At 35.2% G+C, this 19,073-nt stretch overlaps 1 protein-coding gene across 5 annotated transcripts in view; it reads left to right on the top strand.

Annotated features, from left to right (window-relative positions):
• The first annotated feature begins 7,992 nt into the window (after window positions 1-7,992).
• Window positions 7,993-19,073, top strand: part of SLC39A12 (solute carrier family 39 member 12) — a 34,838-nt gene continuing 23,757 nt past the window's right edge. Inside the window, exons 1-5 of one of the 5 annotated variants that reach the window (XM_079302866.1) lie at window positions 7,993-8,105; window positions 9,203-9,555; window positions 13,146-13,427; window positions 15,964-16,171; window positions 18,171-18,343. In XM_079302866.1, coding sequence (XP_079158992.1) covers window positions 9,286-9,555; window positions 13,146-13,427; window positions 15,964-16,171; window positions 18,171-18,343 — 933 coding nt within the window. In that variant the 5' untranslated portion in view covers window positions 7,993-8,105; window positions 9,203-9,285. Of the gene's footprint in view, window positions 8,106-9,202; window positions 9,556-13,145; window positions 13,428-15,963; window positions 16,172-18,140; window positions 18,344-19,073 lie in introns of all 5 variants that reach the window. The other 4 variants (XM_079302868.1, XM_079302867.1, XM_079302865.1 and 1 more) reach the window with 4 other exon arrangements.

Genomic DNA, 19,073 nt, shown 5'->3' with positions numbered 1-19,073 from the left:
GGAGGAATATAACTGGCAAAATGTAATTAATAGCACAGATGTTTGCAGCAAAGGCAATCTCTCAAGGCTCTTTTAGTTGTCAAGAATGGTATATTTACAGAGGCTGCAGTGCAAGTCCTCTCATCCAAAAGTTTGTTGTGGAATAGGCCTGTCAAACTGCCTCCTAAAATGCCTCAGTCTCTAATGACTGATCAGGGATCTTAGTCCTAATGACTAGTCCAGATACTCCCATATACTGCAAATTTAGGTAAGACCTGTCTTAGCTACACACACAGATCTTGTCGGCTTTAGCCTCATTTATTCAGGAGATCACACCAAAAGAAAGCAAAAAAGCCTCCTTTTAAAAATCAAAATAAAATATAAGAAAGAGAAAAGATAGATAATCATACTCAATTATGCACAATAAAGGTTGAGAAGTATTTTATTTTTTTAAAAACATGGGTGAAAGAGAATTAGTGGTTTCCATGCATATGTTAAAAGGCTTTTTGAAACTATGCTTTTACAGAAAATATTCAGATTAGAGACCAAAGAGTTGCAGGCAGGTTAAGGGTGTGAGCTTTACTATAAAGTTTGCAGATTTTTAAATAATTGATTCATTGACACAAAGCTAGAAATTTGCTTTCTGAAAGATTTAATTCAGCTTTATTGATATGTTAAGGAAGAGATAAAGCAGCATGCCAAAAGGAAGCAGGGTCTATTTTCCCTCTCTCACATGCATGCATTTTTCTCTTTCAATGACAATAAAGGTGGTCTTTGGCAGGTGTATCTCAGATTCCTTTCTGCAACAAGAGAGCAAACTTAAGTTAATACATATATAGAAAAGTGTAGAGACAGACAATATACCCGTGTCAGTTATTGACTTTAATTGGCAAAATTTATTTGCTGAAGAGTTCCATGTCCCTCAAAAGCAGGCACAGAAACAGTGCAATGAGTTATCACTCAGAAGATGGGGAGGAAAACCATTACATTGCATCTATCCCTTCTCCATCTGAAAATGCATACAGACTTACACTACACTTTTAACTTTGTCACTGATTTACGAAGAGTCTTAGTTATCTTCCTCTTACATAAAATTGCCTCAGTTTCTTCTTTGGTTCCTTTCAGGGTTTCTGCAGAAAAAAAAAAAAATTAAAAAAATAAAATTCTGATTTAAATTCTGATTAAAAAATCCCACAACTGTCCTTGTAGGGAGTTAATTTTGAAAATTACTTCTATGCCCTAATGCTCTGCATACTAATCCACTTAGGCTTTCTTTTTCAAGCTTATGAGTGCCAGCCATTGACTTGTTCTGCTTGGCTAGTTTGAACCTCATGCTGGGTTGCAGATTGTATATTGTTAAATGTAAGAAAGCATATCCAATTGTTAATAATTACTTTAAATTCATCTAAATAAAATGTGAAAACTGGGATTACACTTTATAATCATGATTTTCCAAACTCCCGTGGGAGGGTGTGTGTATGTTTAGAAAAGGGGAAAGGGTGATCAGAATAAACTTTCTTCTTGTGTACTTTATTTCCAAGTGTGTGGAAGGTAGAGTGGGAACAAGAACCACAGCAAAATCAGGGCTGCAGAATGCTTGGTTAGTGTCATATTAAACAGATAAGTTGCATGTAGCAGACCCTCAGCTCCAGGAAAGTTTCTGCTTTCAGTGTTCACAAGATACTCACATAGAGCCCTTCAGTATAAATCTATAGTACATGAAAGCTTGCTCGCTGCTAAACCAAAGTACAAGCACTTGCTTAGAAGAGAATTAGCATGGACTGCAATTCAAGACTACCTGTTTTATTTTGGGTTTTTTGTTGGCTTTTTTAGGTTTTTTGTTTGTTTTTTTGGGTGGGTTTTTTTCTGTTGTTGTGTTTTTGGGTTGTTTTTGATTGGTGGTGGTTTGTTTGTTTTTTTTTTTCTTTTTTCTTTTTTTTCTTTTTTTTTTTCTTTTTTCTTTTTTATTTGTAACTGATTCTTTTTTTGTCCGAAGCTGTAATGAAGAGACTTGAGGAGCAAAGGAGAAGAAAAATCCTATTTCTGTAGGATTTTGGAAGAATTTGTTCAGCAGAAGGAAAGGCTTGAAAAATCTTTACAGATAGAGTATTGTTACCAAATTGTCACGGTGCTGCAGATTGCTATTTTGCTTTCTAAGACGTAACTTACGCTTGCTTGTGGGCATTTCTAGCTCTTGCTCTTTTTACCTCATTTTAATCAATTTGTTAGCTTTAAGCTGAGCTTATCTTTAGCATAGAGCTTTGAAGATAGCATTTCAGAATTTTCTAAAGCCAAAGTTGCCATAGACCCAGCAAAATATATACAGCCTAATTCAAATTAAAGGCTGCAGTAATCGATAAAAGTGGATTGGCCACTGAAATAACAGTTAATACCTACAGATGCTTACAGCAATTCTTTTCTGGGAGCTAATGATACAAAGAATTCTATGGCCAACACTGAGCAGAATGAACAGTGTGTCCTCTTGATAAAAAAGGATTGCTCCTATATTGAATAGAACAATTCTACAACTCCAACTGTATTCACAAAGTTAAAATAGTAGTTAATTTTGCATTTTCTATATGTTTCTTATAGGCTAGAAAAAAATCAATTTGGAATCCAGTGGTTGCCTAAGTACATTTATTGTGAATACTGGTGTTCGGGTTAACTATGGTTATATAGAGAGAAACAATTATTTTAAGAGTGAAAAAAGTTTTTTTCATAAAGTACTAACATTTTTTATTATGAGCTCCATTCTCAGTACTGTTGTTACCAAGCCTGTGAACAATGAATATACCAGGTTATATGGTAGAGATAGTGGTTTGTCAATACCACCAATCAATAGTTTAAATAAAGATAGAAGTCAGGTCACTATCAAGCAGTGAAATTTGTATTTGGCTAAGTTGTTTTCTATCAATACTGGTTCATTCATTGTCCTTCCATTACATGATTTTCTTTTTTTATTTTCTTTTTGCCTGTATTGCTTCAGCATCTGTTACTTGCAGCCCATCTAATCACTCAAATATTCTGTAGCCTCTTCTTTGTGTTAGTACCGCTTGCACACTTTCTGAATTTAAGAAAAAGAGATGGAAAGAAATGGTCTTCTCTCATCTCTCGTTCTGGCTTTTATTCATGACTCAGAAACTTAAATTTTTTCTGGTTTTTGGGGATGGACTAAAAGACCTTGAGAAACATCAGCCATCTCTCAGACAACAGGTTTTTGCCTGAAATTACTCTTCCGTATTGTGAGAATTTCTTTAGAACTGAACACTGAGTCATAGTTTAAAAAACAAGTGAGTAATCACTTGTTATCTCAATTTCTCTAATAGTAAAAATTACTTTGAATGTTTTATGAATCTTTACATAACGAAAAAAATACACAAGTACATAAAGAACATTTTAGTAATTTTCAAGCATAAGTTAATCAGCATCATCAGGTAAGGAAGAAATCAATATGCATTGAAATATTAGTGTTCTATGTTGTAGTACTGCACAACATTTTATTTGGGATATTTAAATTAATAGTTCAACATACATGATTGGACTGTAAGTGCTTTGGACCGGGTAAGACACTCTTAGTAAGATCAACTCAGTTTTTGAGCCTAGTTTCTTTGGAAACCTAAAGGAACAAAAAAGAGACAATGTACATAGCAATAACATAAGGCTGCAGAACAAAACCATACAATAGGCAGTGAAAAACTTAGAAACTGATTTCTGCATCTCTTTAGTATAAGAGAAAGTGAGATAACTGAAGCTGATTTGGTAGTCTATTAGCTGTACTTTAACATTTAGATGCCTTCATAAAAGTTAGTCTTCTAATATTCCTAAGAATAATAAACACAAGAACATTTTTTACATATGTGTTCTTTGTGTAAAAAATAAGCAACTTTCTATCCATATTTACAGAACCTCCTTTTTTTTCATAGAGAAGATATTAATATCTCCTGTTCTAAGTTCTTGATAATAATTGCTTATAATTGGTTATACCTACATCCAAATGTATTTTGGTTTTCTTTTTCTATTTTGTTTTAAACACAACGAGATAGTTAGCAACAGAGAGATTATGTGAGGGAGAAGTCTGTACAAAGATGAAGGCAATTAATTAAGTTTTAGATCACACTTTCCATATAAACGAACATTTTCATTTCATTTCAAAACAGTTTTCATGACATGAAAATTATTTAATGAGTAATATTTTAGGACAATAAACACCACCTAAATTCTATAATATGTGAGAAGGCACCTCCAGAGGTAAATTTCTTGAAATGTCGGAGGGTTTGCTGGCCTAGACTGTAGTAATCTATAACTTCTTTCTTTCTTGCTGTTCTACTTTAATGCAAATAGATTTCCTGGTCATCTTGGAAAACTTTCTGCTAACAAGTGAATTTTGCATTTCTGAACTAAAACATGATTTGTTCCAGGCATACATATATATACATGCAGACATAAATATATGTGCTAATACATATAACTCAGATAATTCAATAATATTATTTTAATTCCTTGGCAACCTTAATATATGTGATGTTGTGAAGATTGGCATGGGATGCCAAGAAAGTTTAATTGATTGTGGTAATTTTAAAGTACTGATATTTTTTATTGCAGCACCCTGACGTTACATTGGCAGAGATATTTTATGTATTGAAATTCTACACAAATCACATGCAAAATGTAGTTCTTTCATATGTCAATATGCTGCCCATGGCTGTAATTATACAATGTGCACACATCACATTAATAACATGGAGGAAAGCTGCAGTGCCAGAGGATTCTCTTCTGTTTGCCATAATTGCTGCAATTAGTAAAAAGGAAAAAAATGCATTTGCTTAGTCCATCAAAGCAAGTTGCACAGTATTGAAGGAATAAGAGTTATATAGCTGCATTACCCAGTATGATGTGAAGTTCATCAGGGGTCTTGCTAAAATTATGCCTACATCCTCTCCCATTCTACTGTAAAAATAAAATAGAGCCATTTTTCATGTTGGTAGGGCTCACAGAATGCCCTTGTCATCTCAGAGTGAGTCCTCTAAAGAGTTTTCCTATTCCTATGCAATTTATTTGCCAGTCGTTGGAAACCCAGTAAATTGCAGAGTGCAGTTATTCATGGCATTTGTGAATGGGCAGCTTGCTTTTGTTCCACAGCAGGTGTGAAGGTGGGAGAAAGCAGATAATCTGCAGTTAGTCTTACTGGTTCACTCAAAATGAAAACTAACTAAATAAACCCCTATAACCAGAGAGGTCTTGCTGCATGTTCTGTGTCTAGTTATGGTGTTTCTAAATTGCTTTCGCTCCTTTTCACTAAGAGCATAAGTTACTACTGTATAAGCTTTCTAAATCTTAAAAGATTGTATCTGTGGGTGGAAAAAAATTTATTGCAGTTGTCTGGGATGATGAATCTGGTAAGGAAATAGAGTTTTGAGAAGTTCACATTTTTATTACTCTTCTTTTTATCTTATTTCTTCCTTTACTTTTTTTCCCCCCCTGGGTCCTACACCTATGCCTGTCAGCAATCAGTTTTGCAAGTACCCCAGTATGGTAATTGTTCAAACTAATTTAAAATACTGGGGTTTTTTCCCTGAAAATTCTTGATGTCAGATCCTTGCTTTAGCATGCCAAGGCATATAAGTAAGTGTAAAATTGAATAATTTTTTTAAAAATTGTTTATTTACTCAGAACATTCATCCTACCTTTGGTTTTGCTGTAGAGTCTGTTGTCATGTTAGAATGGTAATGTACTTCACTCTAAGTTGTCCTAGTGCTCCAGTTCTTCTCAAGGTTCTTTCTTCCATGCAAATTATCATTCTACAGTAAATGAAGAATCTCTGGCTTATGAGCATTGTGCATGTAAGTATTTTCCCCTTTATCAAAATTCCCTGAAAGTCATGCAGTAAAATCTGAGTGGAAATGTTAGTCTCATAACATGAGTTACAATATTAGTGATAGCTCCATTTGGGAGGTTTTAAGATACTAAATTGTATAAATGATTTATTTTTTTCTTTGTATCTCAGTAAATTCCTAATGGGCATCTAACTACACAGCTCTGTAATTGCCATGGTCCTATTTGATCAGTTGCCACAGCTTTGGGATGGGTAAGTAGTGCGGGAATAATGCTGCTGCCCAAGAGTTTGAACAAAAGACTTTGCAACTGATGCCAGCAATTACTTCAGAAGAGGTAATCCAAGTGCTGTGTAAACAGAATACTTCTTTAATGACAGTGGCATGACTGAAAACAGTATCAAGGGTAAAAGCAGAGGGTGAGCCTTGAGTCATTGTCAGTGATTTTGCCACCGAGAAACTAATTTCCAAGCCAGAAGAGGTTTGCAACACTTAGTCGTAAAAAGAGAAGTGAATTCCCCTTTGAGATCAGCCATTGTCACCTGCACCAATTATTTTGTTGGTTTTTAATGTACTGAATATTTTCTTTTTTTACCATCATTCTGTAATAGAAACATTAAAGTAATTTGTAGCCAGTATTATTATGCAATAATAATTTCTCAGAAGCTTTCAATAGTTATGAATCATCAAATGTGTTTTTAAATGTTAGCTTTTCTCAGTACACTGGAACAACTCACTCTCTGTTTGTACACTTTAATTGGATGGAATTAATTCTTAGTTTCAATTTGTAATTATAAACAAAACATCAAATTATATACAGATAAACCTATTCTATGTTCGTTTGGAGATTGAGCAATCCCCAGAATTAAATCCTGGAAGCTATTCCCCTATTATCTGAGGAATTATTTTATTAGTGGAACAAATCTGGGCATGGTTAGCTTTGTTTGACAGAAGAAATTATATAAAAGCCTGAGGAAATACATATTATCATGTGTTTCTGCTTTTCATTCATTCTTATAAAAATATTTCTATGAAAAATTTCTGGAATTCTTGTTTTCATAAAGTGGTATATTAGAAATGTTAGTTTGATAAATATATTTTGCAATTTATGAATAAAATAAAAGAATATTTAAAAGTAGGACTGATTTTTAAAATACTCAGCCTTCATCACTCAAGAATCTGTACAAGTAATTGTACTTTGCATTTTTGAGAACATTTGCTTACATTTTGCATTTCCCTCAAGCTGGCATTGTCAGTTGAATTCTTTTATATTCAGCATCAGTTGTTAGTTCTTGTTCTTGCTAAAACAAGGCTGTTCCCTTTGAGCCCACCACCTTGTAGGAGACATTACAGACATTTTAGAACCCAGGATTTTGTGTTAATCTAGCTTTAAAGAGAATTATGATGTTTTTATTACTACACACTTACTGCTTCCCAGGGTTTGTTGAGGCAGCTGAGATGATAGTCCTTCCTAACAGCAGGGAAGGTTTGGAAGGTGGGAGAATGATATGTCTGGGGTACCAGTCTCTGTAGAAATCTGTCAGTTGTGACAGTTTTCACTAACTTCCAGTGCAGTAATACTGTAATGGCATGGTGATGTAAATGTCAACTTCGTAACAGCGTCCCTCTGGAAAATCTGAGTGGGTGGATGACATTTTTTTTCACCACAGGCTGAGCTATCCCAGCTTTTTCAGCTGGTACAAATGTGACACAGGATAAGTGGGGATGAAAGAGGCTGTTTTCTACAAGCAGTGTTTTGCAAGGAAAAAAATATCATTTTTCTATGGATGAGCTTGAAAATATTTATATTTCTATGGTGTTCTCATATTTTCAAAAAGTAGTAATATTTTCATGAAAAAAACAAAATCCAGGTTTATTGTAGAATTGATCAAATAATTTAGTAACACAGAGCAGTCATGAGTGCTTGCATTTATTACCCATTATAATGAAATACATTCTTTAGTAGATTTTATACATCTTGTACTTTTAAAATAGACTGTTTATATAAAATGATAACTACTAGAATATGTGAAATAAATTCAATAATGCAGTGCTTAGAATTTGCAAGTACAAGAAGAACGTGTACTAATTCCTATCCACCTCCATTGTTACCTTAAGGGCAGCTCTCTCCATAGCAACTGAAAACTTTTCAAGGCAGCAATAAACTAATCCTCTCCAGCTTCCAGAGCACCATCAAGGAATTTTAAAAACATTGGACTTCCAGCAGCTAAATACTTCTGAGGATTCAGAAGGCCACAAAGCTAGATACACAAGCATTCTTTTTCCCTTCAAAAGGTAAGAAAATAGCGTTTAGAAACAAATGCTCATAATATCCTTGTAACAATGATACATGTTCCTAATTGCTAACAGTAGAATATATCTAAACACCAAAAGATTCCCTAATATCTAAAATCATACTTTTATCTGACTAAATACCCATTTGAATTCAGCAGTCCTTTTTCAGTTTTAAATACTTTGTTAGCAGAGTTTCCTCTAAAATAAGATATGTATATCATACTGCAGTTCAAAGCAGATGAATGTATATGTGGCTGTTTAACACATGTGCATTACTATCTGAATATGTATGTCACTGCCAGCATCTGCCCATCAATAAAATCAAAACTTCTGTGGAAAACATAAGTGAAGCTCTTTTCTGTTTCTTGTGCTTTGATATTGAGATATATTACTGTTAAAGCAGAAGGAGATGTTTATTAAGAAGGATCGTGACGAGAGATTTATAGCACAAAATGTCTTTTGCACCTAGATTTAACAAGTTAAGCTTGTTTGTCTTGTTCATTCACTGAGTTCTTTGAGTGAAATTATAACCTCAGCTTTGTAATTCTTCCATCTGAGTAATGATCACTAATTTTAAATAGAGTCTTCTTTTTTCATGCTGTATAGCTGAGGTTTAGTAATGTTGGTAAAGTGTTTTGACAATATAACCTGCTTTGTATTATTGCTATGTAATGTAATTACTGCACATTCATATTAGTATCAGACTAGCTATATTTATTTACAGCTATTTTTGTTACTAAAATCCTGTTTTTGTGATGGAATGAAAGTGAAAACCATGGTATTTTCCAATTCTTACTGAAAATAATTACCAGTGAATGCAATAACATAACACTTAAATGAAAGCCGTAGACTTTATTTTTAAGAAGAGGGAAGGGCACTTTGAGACAACAACTTGTTGGCAATTCTAAAGAAGTTTTGAGGCCATGATTGTCTTAGTTTCATGCTGTTCTGTGCTGTAAAGCCTTTACAGGCTCCCTGTTGTTCAAAAACAGCTTGTCACTGCAAATCAGCTTAGCTGACCAATTAATAAATCCTTTCGAACATATCGCATTCGCACTAATTAAAGGGTTGGGGTTTTTTTCCCCTTTACCATTCAGATTCTTCAAGTTTCCAGTTTAAGCTGTGAAGTGAAAACAACAATCCAACATTCAGTGCAGATCAGGCACTGCAGGAAGAGGAGATGTGTTTTCTGACCAAACATCCAGCTCTTGGGGTGGTATGTTCTGCTTTCATATTCAGCCTGCTCATTGCTGAAGGACAGCCTGGGGAAGAGCATGGGCAGGATGGCAGCAATCCTCCCAGCAGAGGCTCTCTGGTGGAAGTTTTACGCATTCTCTCAGCTGAAAACACTGAGCTCCACATGAACCACTCACGAGAACTGGTCAAAGTGTTACTGGAGAGAGCTGAGTGCCCACAGCGGATTTATGGCATGCAAGAGGATTGTAATCTGGTTAGTGCTTCAATTAATGAGGGATATCTTTACAGGATCATCAGTGAGTTCTAACATTTGTTAGAGTGATACTGTCCTGAACATGATACCTAAACGTGCAAAAAACTTATTGTTGCAGCAAAAAAAATGTCTCTGTTTTGTTTCATTTTGAATTATTATTATTTATTGTTTGAGGTTATGAAGAGATATTCCAAACATGACAGACATACCTTTTAAAGTTCCCAAAGGCTTATTTTCCAGCAAAAATTTTTCTACTGAAAACTGGTCTAACAATAAAAGCACGAGCTTGAATTTGGGGTACACGATTTCCAGTGTGGAAAGACATAGGTAAATACTGGGGACCAGTTCTGCCTCTTTTTTTGTTGTCATTCTGGATTTTTCTTCATAAAAATAAAACCCAGACAGGATTGTCTCAGATTTATGTGCCACTTCACTGAAATATTCAAGATTAAGGGGAGGGTTTTGCAAGCAGTTCAGGTCAAGGAAAAGGAAAGGCAGAACAATGAATCTACAAATCCAAACTGAAACTGGAAGTAATCCAGGGTACAGTTGCACAGAGGGATTGGTTGTCTACTTAAGAATATTTTCAGAACTCAGTCCTGATTCAATGGAGAAAGGACAGGGACAGTGTTACTCAGCAACTTAGCTGAAAGGGACGACAAAGGGCTTGGTCAGCCTTGGCTTTCATTGCTTTGGCTCTGGCACTGTTCAGTGACCTACATAAAGCCCTTTATACCACACTTATGAAGATGGTCTGAAAGGTGAATATTTTTACAAGGTGCTGTTTTCAGCAATCTGCAAAGACAATGAAGTAGGAATCTTTTTATCCTGTGCAGTAGACAGCTGTTCACTTATTTGACCCTTCCTAAAAGTGCTCCCATTTTTCATATGAGTCCAAATGTGAAATTTCATGCATAAATATTGTAGGTTCCTGATATTACCTAAATGGATAGTTTTTTATGAAGGAGGTTATTCACACATGGGCAACAAATATGCATCAGATATGGGCCCAGATTGAAAACCAATGATGTCTTAAACATGACTATATAGTCCTCCTAAAATTCACAAATTCACTAAACAGGGGACTAGGCTTTTGTTTCTGAAACAGAATTCCCCACTTTAGCTTGGCATTTTCTTCCTCATACTTCTTGGGAATCAATAATTGATTTCAGATTCAATTTCCCTTCTTAATCCAGGATTCTGTTTATACCTCATGATTTTATTTTCAGACTTTTTGCTTTTGTTTTTATGATATCTCTAATGGGCGTTTAAAAGCAGTGAAGTTTGACACTTTGGACCCTCTTCTGGTTTGTTGTTGTGTAGTGGCCCTAAGACTTAGGGCAGGGACTGGCAGCTATTCAATGGCATCTGACTTTTTTTATCTCCTAAGCACACAGAAGTCATATAATTCTTGCATTGGTAAGAATTTTTTTTTAACTGCTGGCCACTTAAACAAAAGAAACTCACACTTCAGTACCCAAGTTCTGGGCCTTGTTTTGTGGAAAACAAGCATTTCTAATTCAAGGACAGATGGTTATTCCTGTAAAAATATTAGTAGCAGCAAAAAACCTCCCAAACTAACAAAGAAAAAAACCAATCTAGTGACAAAATACTTTATATTCTCTTAATATCTCTTCAAGGGTCACTCAAAATGGGCTTCCCATATACTATGGAGTAACTGCATTTTTTACAAAGCATCTACTTCCTTTAAATTAGCAATTTTCTTTATAGTCATCTTCCTTTCAAGAGCAAACAATGGACTCACTGATTGCAGTTTATCCTCAGTGGATTTTAAAATCTTACACGTATCTTTTAAAATCTTCCACTTTATGCCATATGTTTATTGTAGTACTCCTGACTGTTCATTAAGGCTAGTTGACTGACTTGAGGTCTTTGGGACACAAAACAGAATAGCCTTCTCCTAATATAAAGAGTAATTCTCAGAGGCTGCATTGGGAAAAGTTAAAGACCTTGATAAACAATGTAGGCAGTACAGGTGTAATGTAGCATATTTATGTATATAAATAATTAATTTGGCAATTAATATCTACAATTTTCTTTCTTTTTTTTTTTTTTTTTTTTTTTTTTAGATTCATTATTTTGAGAATTTTTGTTAGAGTTCTTCATATTAAAATGTAGCAGCTCTCTCAGTTCCTCCAAGGAACATTGTCTTCTGAACATGACAGTATTTGTTTCATTAACCCAGCTTCAGTGTAGGAAAATGAACTAATGCACAAGGTGAGCCCCACCTAACAAACTGGCATGCTTGTAGCAGCAAAAAATGTATTCTGACAAACTGGATTCTGTCTGGATTCATTAGTTTGTTAGAGTGTAGTGTGGTATCTCCCATGGTATCTCATGTGTTGTACTTTCTTCTCTGAAATGTACAGTTCAGCTGCTTTAGTATTGTGGAGGTTAGCTGACATATCTATAACATACTTGGAAAGGAGTCTGCTAGAAAAAACATGTACAGAATCAAAAACATTAATTACAAGATCTCTTCAAAAAAGATTATTTATTTTGGACTTCAGTGTCTTATTTCTCATAACCTGAGATAGACCTCTATGAGTCTTCTGGTCTAATTTACAGACTAACTTTTGTATGAGTGGCACAAGTTTCTGAAAAGTGTTTTTATATCAAGAAAAAGTTGAGAGATGATAGATAGATAGATAGATAGATAGATAGATAGATAGATAGATAGATAGATAGATAGATGATAGATAGATACATAGATAGATGTGTGTATATATATACACACACACACACACACACACACACATTAAAACATCTGTACTCAAATGTAAAGCCTGCACAGGATTAATATGTAATTTCAGTCCCTCTTGAAATGCATTTGAAGGACTAAATGGGGTTGAGACCTTGTGCTGGCTCTCTGCACTGGATCTCATTGTTGCAGTTAACAGAATTCATTGAGAAACATAAAAATAGCTGTGTGATTACAGGCTCAATTATGTCTCTCAGCAGTGCATTGAATATGGTATAACTTCTGTTAGCATAGCCTCAATTAACTACAGTTCAGCAACTGTTTTTATCTTATGATGCAAACACATATAGAAGGCACAGATGAAAATATGAATAGCCCTAGTCCTTATCTAATATATTTTGTAACCAGAAGTATAATCTGCTGAAGCCAGTGGAAGGTTTTTGCTCTCTACAATGATTGATCAGAATTATTCCTAATTGTAGGGAGTCTCAAATCACTAAATCATAGAATTACGGAATAAAGTCATAGAATAGTTTGAGTTGGAAGAGACCTGAAAGATCATGTAGTTCCACTCTCCCTACCATTGGACAGGTTGCTCAAAGTGCCATCTCTATGACACTTAACTTTTCTTAAAATCAAAAGGAGCTTTGGGGAAAAAACCCTATCGTGTGATCTTGCAGCCATAGAATTGCAATGAATTACCTGCATTCTCCTCCTGTTACTCCATCAGCATGCATCTGTGTAGTTTTAGTTTTGATCCCTTAAATATAGAAGTTGTATTCTCCTGTTATCCTTCCTATCTGTACTTGCAGATGCCTGGCAGGGTGTCACTTGAGTTGAATTTCCATTTATTTTTATTTCTTCACAGTGCCTTGAACCAGATGCTTTGCTAATAATAGCTGGAGGACATTTAGAAGACCATCTCAGTGAAGAAGTATTTGAGAGAATTTCTCTTATTCTTCTCTATTACATTCTTCATCGTAGAGATATGTGTTCTTCAGAATTCAGCTTGAATGATAAGGATTATAAATTTTATCTACAGAGTATGCTTAGTTTAAGACATGATGAAGATTGTTATTATTTTTCACGGAATGAAACTGAAGATATTTTAGCTGCAGTAAGGCAACATTTTAAAACTTCTGAAAACCAGGTAAAGAAAACCTATGTAAAAATAACTTCATCATTATTACCAGTTTAATGCCTTTATGCTAGTACAGAGACTATGCCAGTAATCACAGTCCTCCAGAAGACTGGTAAATGAAAGTGTCTGAGCACAGGTTGAACACTGGTATTGTGTTGTATGTGCTGTTTAGTGCTTTTCTTTGAGTTGTTTCTGGCATGTGCCATTTCCACAGGGTCTGCTGTGAAGTGGGTAGGGAGGTGCTGCACTTTAGGGATGATTCCTAATAGGTAGGTTTAGATGCAGTTGCTCTGGGCAGATGGAAAAGACCACAGCTGTGTAGATGCAAGACCTTGCACTTGGCTCCAAGGACAGAAAATACCTTCTCATCTCTGATATTTGTTAGCATAGATACACTACCAGTGATCTGTGACATCTATTTGAAATAGATGTATCTACAAGAATCTATTTGAGATCCTTAACTCAAATAGAATCTATAAAATAATAGAATAATATTCTAGAGTTCAAAGTGAAAGTATTTCAATGTTATAGAGCAGAACAGACCCATTACTGGCCGGTATAGGAGAAAGAATGAATTATTTTGCTGTGATGAAATCCTTGTCGTGTTCTACACTTCCATATCTATCCAAAGCTGAATGGAATGGGGAATGTGTCCAAAGACATGATGGGTTCCTTCAGTTGGAACACATACATTTGTGACTAATTATCTACCAGCATGGATATGCCTTGTAGAAAGATTGTTAAAGATAAGCTTAAATTTAAAGTTGAAAAAAAAACCCCTTGATATGACTATTTTCAGCCAAGATAATAGTTTCTAAGTCAGGAAACATGGTGAGTTTTCTCACTGCTGTTTAGAATTCCTTATCTCAAATAGGATTTATAAAATAACAGAATAATCTAGAGTTCATGAGCAATAAAACAGGTTTTTGCCAAATCAGATAACTCCCAAAGTACAGGTTGCCCTCCTGTTTGTAGCCTCTTAGATCTGTTTAATGTATTGAGTTAAATTTGGTTTATACAAAGCTCAAATTTGGCCTTTTCATTAGGTTTTCATTTACAGCATAGTGTAGTAGGGTTTTCTGCACAAACAGAAGATGAGTAGGAGACCTGGCTGTGTCCAGAATGTTGAGGGCCTCCAATTCCCCTCTTTGTCTTCTTTGTGTGGTTGCTTCCCACCATAAATTATTCATTGACCAGTTCTTTGGTTGAGTCTTGGTGAACGTGCCGATTTCCAAGGACTCCAATGGTATCTGAGCAACTGTAAAGAGACATTGGAGGGTATTTGGAATGTCAAGATACAATAACAACCCAAAAAATACTTTACTGAAGGTTCTGTTTGTTTATGCTGGCAATATAATCAGTTGTCAAGCCTGTCTAGTAACTGAGACTTCACCACTCACTGACTTGAGGGAAAAGAAGTTTCTTTTATGAAAGGTACACAAAACATAATAGCATAATACTTGGAATCACAACACTTGAGTGTGGAAAAGGGCCAATGATGCAGGGTAGTCATAGAAGAAAAACATTTTTTAGTGGCTCTTTATGTGTTTTGGTTTCACAGAAACCAAATATCCTCTTCTTTAGTCAGAGCACCTAATACCTTGGTTGAAATAAGAGATTAAATTTGGGGTTGTGAAAATTTTGATGTATAGTGAATGAGCAGGAACAGGAATAGCAGCCTCCTCTCTGAAGTGTTTATGGCCTGCATGAGGAGAGATGAGTGTGTGTGAAATAAATTACTGCTCTATTGGCTCATCTAGCTGACTATTTAATTTTATTAATATGAGTTAGAAAAAATTAAAGTAAGTACTTTTTTGCCTTTGTTGTTTTTGTTGTTGTTGCTGTTGTTTCATTCAAACCCAACTATTTGCAGTGAAAATAGACAAGGAAGGGAAAAATGGGGAAGAAAGTATGAAAAGGGGGATAAATTTCTGGGCAACTGAGAGAGTTTGCAGACCTCCAGACACATGGCTCTATACCACTGACTACTGTTTTTATTTGTCACCCAGCAGGAAAGTCACTCTTTATCAGCAAAATTATATCTTTCCATATTGTTCCCGTATAACTACTTCATAAAAAAACTATCGATTCCTTTGAGTAGGTGAGGAACTAAAAACATTTAAAGGATTCTTTCTGAAGTTTGGGATGAAGATTAAAGTCTGTATTATTTGAGCCAATTTCTCCTGCCTTAACAAAAATTTCTCCCCTTTCTTCCATTTTCTGGAGGTATATGTAGACGTAATTGAGGAGAACTTGTTACAATAGAAGCAGCAGGAAAATAACACTAAGCAAAAATAACCTGGATGAAGGGCTACTCTTTCCCCATTAGACACTGAGTAAATGTTCAAGATTTTTAATTCTATGCCTGTTCTCCTGAAAATGTCCTTTGATTAGCTGTCCTGCTGGCAATTACAGCTTACATCTTAGCATTTTTTCTACTCTGGCTGTCTGTGAAATTGTTCTCCCCAGTTTCTCCTCCTGTCACTCTGATTATTTAAATGGAGGTGAGCAGGACTGTCTTCATGCTGTGTTCTCCTGATTTCAGTGTGTTGATGTGAGCACTCTGGAGAAAAATGCTGATATAATGGACAGAGATGGTGCTGATGAAAACACTCTTCCACGCCTGGCTGCTTTAATCCTTACTCTGGCTCTCCAAGGAGTCTGTATGGGGAAAGCCAGTTTGCCTTCCCCAGATTTCTTTATAAAATATATTTTCAGTTCTCTAAATAGTACCACTGAGCTACAAGTGACAGGTAAGCTGGAGTATGCAAAGTTTATTTTCTTCAGGAAAATTTATTGCTGTACTTATCAGAAATGCTACTTAACCATAAATAAAAAGAAGTATAGGAGAGCTCTAAATAGTCCAAAAATAACAAAACAAAAAACCTGAAACAAAACAAGACAAATGCCGAACTCTCAGCAGCAGCAACATTAATTTCTGTAAAAGGTTGTGCCTGCTTAACAGTTTTAGGAGCTACACCATCAATGCAGGGGCCTGGTATGGATTTAGAAGGTTTTTATAGGACATCTAGTTTTTCTTTTTTGCATGCAACTGCTAACAGCAACAGTTTACAAGCTTTTCAAAGCATTTTTAAAAGTTACATTAAGTATGGGTTAAAGCAGATTAAAAAGTTGAATTGAACATAGGCAAAAACATTTTTAACATTCATAGGTTACATGGCGGTACATTGACTCACAGAAATAAATATTAAAAATTAATAACTCTTAGCCCTGAACTGGGATCCTAGATTGCATTTACATAAAATGTTTTGGCAGCAAAGCCCTTCCTTTAAATTTGTCCAGTCAGATCTTGTAAAATAATTCTCACAAGAATGAATGTAGCCGTCTCAGCACAGTGCTACTAAATAGCTATATATAGTGAAATCTGGGCCCCAGTGAAGATAACAGCAGGACTGTATGGTTGGTGGAGTTAGAATGCCATTCCGATAAACAAAAAAAATATTCTTAACCTGTTTGTTACAAAGTCTATTTTAAGTCTAAACTCATTATACTATCTCTTTAAAATTTATTTAAATTCTTAATAGCAAATTCAGGAAAGAGTAAGAATCTGTAAGCGTAGAAAAAGAAAATTGGATTTTACTGCATTTAGAAAACAAGTATGCCTGTAGCTCCATTCAGATCTGTTTAAGTAGCCAAAACAAAGTAGTGAAGCATCTTAGCAGAAACCTTTTTATGAGATTTTCCATTAAGATTATACTATTTGCTTTTTCTGGTTAACATGAATAAAAAAAAGTAAAGGATTATCATATGGAAACATTCCCATTTATCTAAATTTCTTTAAAATTAATTTGTGGACCACTTTTTAATGGACAGACTAAAGTTTACAGAATTATTGCTATGGCTTCATTTGAAAGTGCAGGGGTGAAGGAAGGTGATGAGGAGAATAGGATAGGATAGGATAGGATAGGATAGGATAGGATAGGATAGGATAGGATAGGATAGGATAGGATAGGATAGGATAGGATAGGATAGGATAGGATAGGATAGGATAGGATAGGATAGGATAGGATAGGATAGGATAGGATAGGATAGGGCCTGCCCCCTCAAATAACTGGGCATTGCATCAGCAGAAGCACCCATTGCACCCAAACTATGTCATGAGGTACATCTGTGAGTGAGCTCAGATTTGGGTTAGGGATCCTGGCTCTCTCTTTCCTGTGTCAGTACTGTGAGCAGGAATGCTTCCCAATTAACCAAGGGAAATAAAAATTCACTGTCCTGTGCTGCACTTCTGAGGTTCAAAGGCAGCACAGCATCCTGAAGATTGATTTCAGGACACCCTACAGAGGACCTGTTTTCTGGACCAAATACCTGGCTGTGGTAGCTCAGTGTGGTGTTCCATTTATGTAGGAAAATTTCAGGAGCAGTGAAGTTATTTAGTAACTACTGGATAACCTTGTCAGAGATGGTGATTAAATGAAAGGCAAAAATGAAGGAACAGTCACATCTGTTTTTTTCATAGGCAACACACCTGAGTGCTATGTGTAAAGAAGGAAAGGCTGAGGATCTGGGTCTCTGGAACTTTCAGAGTTGTTAAGCAGAAATTTTCTCCAGTGCCAAACTGAGAAAATAGTACTAAAATGAGGAATTTGAATCGATGTTATGACAAAAAAAGAAAAAAATTACTGTCTTTTAAGTATTTTTGTCTTTTAAGTGTGCATTTTCCTATGGTAACATATCTGTTCTCTAATGAATTACTAGAACTAGAACAACTACTAAATGTGCTTACAGCCAAAAAGACCTGCACTGTAAATGGACAATTTCACAGTCACAAAAGAAGACGTTACAGTATGGCAATCAGAGATACTGGAAGAAGAAATACTCCAGTCAAAGGAAATCGTACAAAGGGAGACTATCTGAAAGGCTATTTTGAAGATGGTGAAAGGAACACAGATTGGGACCAGGTTAGTTTATTTTTATGTTCTTGTAGTGTTGGTGGCAGAATTTCACAGACAGAAGTTTAAATTGGTTTGCAAACCATGCAATATATCTACCAAACCATGCAAATATGGTAAAACGTATTTGCTTCAAAAAGGCATGCAGATATGGAGGAAAATATATATTTATATAGCTATATCTTTTAAAATATTAATTGGGGAAAAAACTTTGTGGATGTTGAATGTCCAATTAAAGTCACTGGGAGGGGCTAACCACGGTTAGTGTTACATGGAATCTGGTGTTTCTTCAAGATACAGAGGGCTGGAGTAAAACGACTTTGATGCTTTCATATAGTTGTTAGAGATTTCTTGTGGTTTTATGTTACAGATTTTCTAGGACCCTTTAAGTGGCCTAGTAGAAAGAAGGATTGTTTTTCACTAAGGAAAACAAAGTAAATTAAATTTTTCTGTGTAAGTTGCTTTTAAAAGGCTTCTGTAAATTGAAGATTGGGCATTTCAAAACTCTTTTCACAGCCATCTGTGGAATCTAGATGCCTTCTTTAGGAAGTATAAAGTCTGTAAAACAGATCCTTAGCTACTTCCCAGTGTCCTCTCTGAGGACTTTGAAGGACACTGGCTTATTGCAGATGATTTTATCCTTATCCTAAGAATTTGAAAATAAATAAATTTTGTTTATGGCAACGGTCAAGATGGTAACTGACTTCATCCTTCAGACTGAGTATCATTCCTTAGAGCA

This window comes from Erithacus rubecula (assembly GCF_903797595.1).
Source record: "Erithacus rubecula genome assembly, chromosome: 3".
In the NCBI taxonomy this organism is placed as follows: domain Eukaryota; kingdom Metazoa; phylum Chordata; class Aves; order Passeriformes; family Muscicapidae; genus Erithacus; species Erithacus rubecula.
This window is presented reverse-complemented; position numbering and strand designations above follow the sequence as displayed.